This window comes from Phalangium opilio, unplaced genomic scaffold, assembly GCF_054372755.1.
Source record: "Phalangium opilio isolate 3A_F unplaced genomic scaffold, DU_Popi_V2 ptg000059l_1, whole genome shotgun sequence".
Lineage (NCBI taxonomy): Eukaryota > Metazoa > Arthropoda > Arachnida > Opiliones > Phalangiidae > Phalangium > Phalangium opilio.
This window is the reverse complement of record NW_028324176.1, coordinates 2792211-2801404: the sequence shown is the minus strand read 5'-3', so window position 1 is coordinate 2801404 and position 9194 is coordinate 2792211. Positions and strand designations below refer to the sequence as shown.

The following is a 9194-nucleotide window of genomic DNA, read 5'->3' as shown; positions in this document are numbered from 1 at the left end:
GTTTTTAGTAACCAAAACTGTTTATCGGCGAGAAATATTTTTGGTGCGGGGGGAAGAGATGCGGCAAAAGAGTAGAGCAAAGGAGCCTCGTGACAATAGGCAATAGTTAATTTACAATATTTGTGTTTTACGCCAAGCTAATAGCTAGTCGCCTCCATATTGTTGATTAAATTATTAGGACGATACAATGGTGTTAAAAAGGGGAGAATATAAAGTTTTTTAGCTTTAAGAGAATCAAATATAAAGTAAACAGACTAACTAGTTTTTTAATCCTGTTGTAAGGCGAAAAAACAGGAATCAAACATTAGTCACCCTCGATTATTATTACGAGTGTAGAAGGCCGTTCCTAGTCCGCGCCTCGCAAACTCGAGACATTTAATTTGAATCAAGAATGTGTGGTGCAGAGCAGGAACCCCCGGTACAATCGCAATTAAAACCGGTTATTATACCTGAATTATAACGCGAAAGTCGGAGTATCAATTACTCAGACCTCAAAGGGACCCACCGGCCCCTGTTTTGTGGAACGCGATAAGAAAGTAGGCGAATTTCTTGTCGCATATAAAAACTTCCCTGTAAAGCTTAAAAAGTTAAATCCCTTTATGCGGCAAGAAATTCGCCTGCGTTCTTATTGAAATCCATTAAATAGGGGCCGGTGGGCCCCTTTGGCGTGTGAGTAATTACGACTGGTTGAATCCAACTATCGCGATTAGAATTAGGGGAAAGATGATTCTGAAAAGCTAAAAATCCTTATCACTCCTCATGGGCCTTCCCTGCTAACACCTCAAAGCATCGTCAATAATTCTCCAAAAACGGGCTGCAAAAATTTAAGATCAGAAAGACACTCAGGATAAAAAACCTTGGTACGCACCAAGTAGGCACTTAGCTTCGAAGCCATTAGTCTGTCTCTGATCTTTTTGAACAATCTTTAATAAAAAACATCGGATTGAATACACTTTTGCGGTCTGACTATAAACCAAATTGATTAATTTTACGTTACGCTAACTAGTTTTGACAACCCTAATTTCTATGCCAAAAATAATTCGAATTCCTTTTAAAAACTAAAAATACACTTACCTTTTAAACTCGACAGCAATAGAGTTTGAGGGCTAGCCGAAATTGGAATCCGCGATAATGGTCCAACCCGGCTAGCTTCTAACTTGTTAGTTTAACAAATGACAACTTCCTTTGCAAAAAACACGTGGCTTATATAATAAATTGTTGAGCTCAATTATAATATTAGAAGCTTTGTCTATACATATTGTCCTGTTACCAAGGGCTCCGGATGCAAAAATAACTTGTACAGACAAGTTATAAACTAATTGAATAAATTAAATGAGCCCACACTTAACAGTGCATTGTCAAAGCTTAAAACTAAAATTTATGGCAATTAATATCAATTATAAAGAGGGCAAAGTAGTTAAGATAATTAAGAGCTATATTAGCATCAATTTACGGCTTAAACCAATTTTAGACTAATTTAAAATAAAGTCAATTCCGTAATGCATTTGTTAAATAGTTTTTTATATAGGCATATATGCTAATGTGTCTCTTAAACTTAAGTATCACCTCCCAGTACCGATAAAATCCTCGAAACGCATTTGAAACAGAAAGACTATTACAAGTACGTCTAGCATAATTGAAAAAATATAAAAAATAAGGTCATAAATAAAATTGCACTGTCAAAGCTTAATCAAGAAATTTATGACGATTAATATCGTTCATAAAGAGAGTAAAGTAATTGAGATAATTAAGAGCTATATTTGCAGCAATTTTAATTAAGTGTACAAAACCGTAAAAATCGATCATTTGATTTCTAGAATTCTTGGATAATCATAAGTAATCATAATCATTTTTGTGGGTAATCAAAGGTAATCAGAAATCTCCGATAACTTTATCCCGCATAAGCTTTCATCTAACTTTGAAAAACTATCAAAATCGATTACTTGCAAAATGAATTTCGCGTAGGATTAAAACTATTTTGCGAAGATGTTCTCACGTAAAATTGAACGTTTTGGTTTTTAAAAACTCGAATAAAAACGTCTAATTGAACTGTTTCGTGACGGACTATTATCACGTTTGAAGATAAGATAAAGTGATTCGAAAGAAGAAACAAATTTGATCCAATGTGTCGGTGTGCTTAGGATAAACTAAAAACTCCATATCACGTTTTGTTTGATACGACTCTATATAAGGAATTCATATTACGAATTAAATGTATTGAACTTTAAATAAAATTATATTCACATTTATTTAATATAAACAACTTTAACAAAGTATATACAAAATATATCAGTTCAACCAGTTTAATCTGGAAGAATAAAATACATTTTCCCTCTGTCGGTGTGTTCGAGAGTCTTATAAATAAAAAGGTATCCTAATCTCGAAGAATGTTAAGTAAATAAAAAACAATAAAATTCACTAAGGATTGTAATAAATTAATCAGATTTTAAGAATCTTGACGACATCGATAGAGGAATAAATGGATTCGGTTCATCAGGATTAGACTGATTACAGAGTGGTCACACCATGAATTCTGTTGTTCTTATTATAGAATGTGAGAATGATAAGCATATATTATGTTTAAAATACTTGTGCACATATTTATAAAGATTTAAATTCGAAAATGATTCAAAATAAAGAATTAGATTTGTAAATAATCACTTAATTTATTTCCGAAAAGTTCAAGAAATCTTCAGCCACATAAGACAAGGATAAGGCGTTAAATCAATATGAAGTAGATAAAGCAACTAGGTTACGACTTACTAGAATTTCAACACAAACTGGAAAAATAAATAATGGGTTTACAGGGTTGCCACGGAATTTTCAGAACCAAATTCCCTGACTTTTCCAGGTTTTCCCTGACCTTTTTCTGAGATTTTCCATGACCTCTAGGCCGAAAGTGTAAATTTTTACAGCACGTTTTAAGGGCTTATAATTAATTAAACTCTCTACATTAAGTTTTCCAATGTATTTGTTGCACTTAAACGAATAGGAATCATTTTAAATATAAATAACAGTCTATGAAACTTTTTTTAGAGCGCATTTCTATACAAAAACGATTCTAAGCATTTTTAAAGATTGCTTTTAGAGCTTTCTGTGTTAAGAGAAGACGAGGAGAAACTTACACTACTCTTTCAATAGAAACTAATCCCCAGAAATTTTACCCACTGAAATAAAATTCCCTGACTTTGCTGGAATTTTTAAAATTCCCTGACTTTTCCAGTTTTTCCCTGACCCATAGCAACCCTGGTTTAGATGTACCATGATTACCAACATGGTATTTTAGATAGGGGAATATAAATCAAATATCATACATTTTAAATTATGTTTATTTTTTTTAAATGGGGAAACGACTTTCAGGAGTCAGGCATAAACTATAAAACAGGGGGAAAATAGAGACGTCCGGAAAACAACGGTCAAACTGTTGTAGAGAGGAAAGATTTAGAACATATTGTTGAATCAACCATTTTAATAGATGAATTAAATCCTTAACAGGTTTCTTTATGAAATTCCCTTCTATCAATTTGAAAAACACTAATAGCGATTTCCACTGACTGCTCCAAAGAGTGCTCTCAGTGTCAGGATGACGTAACTGCCCTCAGCGAGTTTTGGAGAGAATAGTTTCGTCAGTGGAACACGATCGAGAGGTCAGAGCGCGCTCTGAATAATCAAAATTGGCGCCGGAGACGAAATTGCAATAAAGTGTGTATATCTTGACGCAAATGGGCCGAAACCAATTAATAGAATTAACATTTCAATTAATTTTCAAAAAATCTATTTTGAATAATGATCGACAACGTCTCTGATATAATTATTGGTTTTAGGAAGAGGCGTAATATCTTTAAAGTAATGATAAAACCTCGTATTCTTCATCTTCAGAACTTTAAGAAGATGATTCCAGAAATAAATAAGCATAAGCGAGAGCCTGTCTTCTATGAGATACCCCATGGTCCGCCATTTTAATTTTATTACGTCATACTCGAGCACCGTCGCTCCGTCGAATTTTTCAGAGCACGAAAGAGCAATTCTCGGGCAGTTTTTGGGGTCAGTGGAAAACGCGATTCTGGGCGAGTGTTGCACTCGTGTTCCCAGTTTCGGACGAAAACGCGCCGAGAGTGCACTTAGAGTGCTCTAGTGCAGTCAGTGGAAATCGCTATAACTATCACCACCACCCCACTTTTTATTCTTCAAATAATAAAAAGATTTTAAGACATGATAAAATAAATAACATACCAATTTAGTAGTTTAGCGGATACCAACTCTCGGTATCAGAACACATAAATACTACATCATTTTTGATGTAGTAAATGCATCCTCGGTAATTGTGACATCTACTATTCATACAATAGAAGACTACCGAGGAAGTATCACATGTGCTCTGATACCCGCGACACCGTAGAGCATTTTCGCCACAATGCATACAATGTGGGGGATTAAACGCCTCCGGAAGCTGGGCATACCCGTCCATCCATAGTCGATGATAGTCCCAACAACTGAAATTAGACAAATAAACATAGTACAAAATTGTGTTAAAATTCAAATTATGCTGATGATATGATTATATTAATACGGATGATAGTGTTATACAAATCTGAAACTTACGACCAGACTATGGGATCAATCTCGTCATCTTCATCATCATCTGATATCGGCATGTCCTCCATAAACCCCTCGTCCACACTCCAATCAACGAGTACGAACTGTGGCGGTCTAAAATAATTATTAAATACTCATAAACATATCCCGAACTCAAGTTGTAAATTTAATCTGAAATTCTGTACCACCCCAAAAATATTAACTATTTAAATTTTAAATTAAATCATACTACACGAAAGTATTACATATTATATTTTAAATTAACTCATTCCATGTTAAATTATTAACTGTTATATTTTAGATTTATTTACACGTAGACTTGGGGGATTAAGTTGAACGGGACGGTCTGGGTGAGCGTCTTTGTGAGGATATGGTGTACCCATAGCGACGGGGCATTGTAGAGGTTTGGCGGCGTTTAAGCGATACCGACGTTCAAAAATAGAAGTAAAAGTCCATATTATGGCAATATCTGCCATCATTTTTAACTAGTTTAACGTTTTTTTTTAAATTTCAAATATCCCTAGGGATTTTAATATTTAAAATTTTAAAAAATTTTAAATTTTTTCAAAAACTTCAAATATATGCAATTAATTATAGTCTTAACTACTCGCGTCGTTTTCGAATTAGCTCTCGTTAAGTCTCTAGCCCTACGAAGTGTTATTCTTATGAATATATCTATAAACTTATGTTATGATCTAGTCAAACATGTGATATCACAATTGGTTTTGCCATTGTCATTATGTATTCTCTTGGCGCGAAATAATCTCTTTCTTCATAAGCGTTATTTCGTGACTTTAGTCTTATAGGCTATAATCTTCTGTCTCTCAAGATAGACTCATTACAGAGGGGAGCGAGGAAGCGATAAAATTAGCGCCGTCTCTCTTTTTTCTCTCTGTTGTTTCTGTCAGAGAGGAGTGTACTGTATATTATCAAAAGTTTATAACACTTCTTTTCGAAGGACGTGTTTTACGGAGCGGGGGTAATTGTAAGACGATTCCTTCCCAAATCGATACATTCGAATCGATAAATAGCTTCCTTATAATTACCGTCTTGGCGTTTAACTATTTCCTGTTTGGCGCCACTTCAAGGCAAGGTTTGGGGTTTGACTATTGAGGATTTAGGACCCAACAGTTATAGAATTCATACCACGATGAAATGTTCATCTTATATTTGATGAGCAGGAAGAAAAAACAGAAAAAGTGAGCCTGGAAAGAAGCATGTTACCTAACTAGAAGTATTAAGAGGTTATAGAATGTCATCCTTCTTCTATTATCTCCTTCTAGTATTATCCCGATTGACATTATTGCCCGGGTCATCGCGCTACTAAATTTTACGAAACATAAATATTTTCCTGTATTATGCGATTGATTGGACGTTTGAGCAACGACTAAAGGTTTTTTCTCGGGCATATTATTTTTGTTTTGTTTTTTATTTCATTTCCAATTGTCCGATACAGAATAAAAACCAAGCTAAGCAAAAAAGATTCCAATCCAATCTTAACTTTATGCCCTTTTTTGTTCAAAAATTGTATTTTTACAATTAATGACAAATTTTAATATCAATTGTACTATTGGATTTCGAAATTCCGCCCTTAATTAATATACATAACATTTTTAATCAAAGTTACACAGTGAAAGAAATTCATTATAATGATATTATCGACAACAGTTTCAACGCCTTATTATTACACATTAACCATTATAGTAACAAGTCACAAAAATTCTTTCGAAAATTCTACGTGTGACCGTATATGCATATTGGTGCGGTTATTTTAGAAATAGTCATATTATGAACTTTACAACATTTACGCAACCCTTAGTTCCCCTTTCTTTAAAAATCCATCAATGTGCTCCTACTATTCAATCTTTTTGGTCGGTTTAAAAGCAATTCAAAAATGATTATTTACGGCATCAAAAAATTTCAATTGATTTGATAAATTTCGTTCATTTTGGTGATCATTGATGCCGTAAATAATCATTGCAACCCCGACAAACGTGTGGAAAGTGACGGGTTTAATAATTTTCATGACGCTTTTATAACAGAGTCCAGGGTCTCCTGGGTCTAAAGTAAAGAGTGACGTGAACTTTTCCTCGTTCGAAATGTACCGGTACGCCCATCTCGCTCATAATATTTATTTCGATGGTTTGAAATTGGTTGTTCGCTATAGGCATGTAATGCGGTCTGGAAAACTCCTTCTCGACCGTGTCTCCATCCTTTCCATTTATACTTATAATTCGTAAAAGAGGAACATCAGAGTCTCCGACCGATCGACATTGAATTATATTGGAGTATACGAATATAGAGTGTAACCCGCCATCCGTGTCGCAGCTGTATGGCGCGGTCATAGACTTATCCACGGTGACGTCTTCACCGGGGTTTCTAGTGAAACCTAATATAATGGCAACTTCGTGGGGGATACGAACTCGGTTCGCCCCCTTTAATTCGACTGCCACTCGACGGTTTGGTTTGTTGTAATGAAATTCTACCCTAGAGTTTATTTTTTGATCATCATCGTCGGTTGACATTATTTCTAATAATTCTTCCGCCGAACCGTAATACCCAGGAGGGATAAATATGGTTATGTCACGCGTCTCTCGATAGGCGTCTATTGCGACACTCTTATACTCCCCGGCTTGGTTCCTGAGGTTTGTTCCGACATCGCCATCGTAAGTTGCATCCTGAATTAAGAACGCGCATTCTTGTTTCACGTTATTCCAAGTTCTCGGGTAGCTGATTTCGGCCAGTCCAACCTCGTACGAGGATCCGTCGAGTTTAATGGGTTCCGGTAGATATGTGCGGAACCTACTTATGGTGTTGTTCTTGAAATATTGCGTCGATGAGTCGGAGGGTAGTGTGATGTAAAAACTCATCTTGTTTCGATTTCTTGCACCCAAGAATCAAATTCTGAACTGTATCCACGCCAACGAACTAGCAGTTCTTTGGTACCGTCGGGTTTAGTTCTTTTTCGTAACACCCTTTCGATTTTAAATTCACAGTTTTCGAGATCCGTGCCAATTTTCTGTATTTCCTCTTTGTAGAAAACACCGGAAATGAGTTCAGAGTTTAGATCCGCGAGCTTATATACTGGAGGATCCCTCGCTATTAGTTCCGTTACTTTGACCAACTCCTCCGTGTAATTGGCTAAATACCCCTTTTCAAATGTCCTTTTATTTTTGCTTATTCTAACTAGATCGCCCACCTCAAAGGGTTAGGAAGCTGGGGAGAAAAATCAACACGCCCGTATAGGTTATCCCAAACCTTTTTGGAATTTTCACTCGTGACTTCAACCGGTTTGCATGTAATCTATGATAGTTGTTGTTATACGATTCCAATAAATCCGGTAATACGTCGATGTATCTATACGTATCGTTTTGCGTGAAATATCGGTACATGCGCGCTTTCAAAGTTCGATTAAATCGTTCGACGACGCTAGATTTAACTTCCGAGTGAGTGGCGAAAAACCTGATGCGCTTACGTTTAAATTCTTCTTGCAGTTCTTTGCAAAGAAATTCCTTGCCGTGGTCGGATTGCACAACCTTGGGTTTTCTACCCGATTCTAAAATAGATCTAAATGCGGCTACCATCGTAGAACCCTTTTTGTCCTTGGTCGCAACTGCGAACGCGAATTTGCTGAAAATATCGATACAGCATAACAAATATCGATCACCGTCGTTGTGACGTTTGATGTTTTGCATGTCTGCCAAGTCAATTTGCCACTGTTCGTCTATTCCATACACTATAGTCTTGTTTCTTTTGAATTTGTATCTCGCCGGTTTGTGTAGCGTATACGTATCTTCACGCATTAAAAATTCCCGAACATCGTTTAAGTTGACGTTAATTCCCCCTGAGATAGCGGCGCGATATAGTCCATGCACGCCCCCGTAACTCCCCGGGTCTCTTTCGTTGTAGTAAATCTCTTCAAGTTTATCCATGTCTCGTACTGTTCGCGTTGTTTTGGGCGTACCAATACGCAAAGTCAAATAGTTCAATAATTATAATAATTACTAATATTAACAACGCCGTATTAACTTTGGGTGAATTTAAATATAGGGACGTTAAAAGCCCGGTGGGCGCTGCATCATTACACCCTTCCATGATGATGTGTGAATGAATTGTGAAAGAATGTGCACACGGTATATTCGTTTACATCATTCTTTATTACAAAGTAATCCAATTTCCATTACCGAACATAGACTCCGGAGATGGAGGTAAAAAATCAAGTTTATGCACAACACTTGGTGAACTATTTACGCTGTCAATATTTGGTAGACTATCTATGTTATAATGTTGTACATTTTTAATTAGGGTTTTCGGTACACTTTCACTCGAAAGCAGTTCGTAAAAGTGGTCTATTCCGGTGACAGTGTCTTTTGGTTTATTTCTTAAAGCCCTGACGGATTCGTGTAGTATGTCCACGATATTAGATCCGACGATGGGGTGACCTTTGAATATCAGTTCACCATTAGCGATCCAGTCAATCTTGGTGTTATTATGAATCCATTTGTATAAAGAGATTGCCTTTTTGAGGTGCGTATCTGGAATAGCGAGAGCTATTTCCGGATACCAGTCCTTCTTTTTCGGCGCCTTAACCGTTTTCT

General features: G+C 36.1%; 1 protein-coding gene across 1 annotated transcript; it reads right to left on the bottom strand.

Annotated features, from left to right (window-relative positions):
• Nucleotides 1–7462: 7462 nt before the first annotated feature.
• On the bottom strand, nucleotides 7463–8528 carry LOC149667328 (uncharacterized). Its single transcript, XM_089841434.1, has 2 exons — nucleotides 7921–8528; nucleotides 7463–7760 (listed from the first exon to the last, which is right to left on the bottom strand). The coding sequence occupies exons 1-2, from the start codon at nucleotides 8526–8528 to the stop codon at nucleotides 7463–7465; spliced, it is 906 nt and encodes a 301-aa protein (XP_089697560.1).
• Between the last annotated feature and the right edge of the window lie 666 nt (nucleotides 8529–9194).

Excerpts from the sequence above, each read along its gene's own strand:
- LOC149667328 (XM_089841434.1), bottom strand. The coding sequence starts at position 8,528 with ATGGATAAACTTGAAGAGATTTACTACAACGAAAGAGACCCGGGGAGT. Across the intron at positions 7,761-7,920 it reads TTACCGGATTTATTGGAATC|GACATTTGAAAAGGGGTATT; the intron begins GTATAACAACAA and ends CAAAAATAAAAG.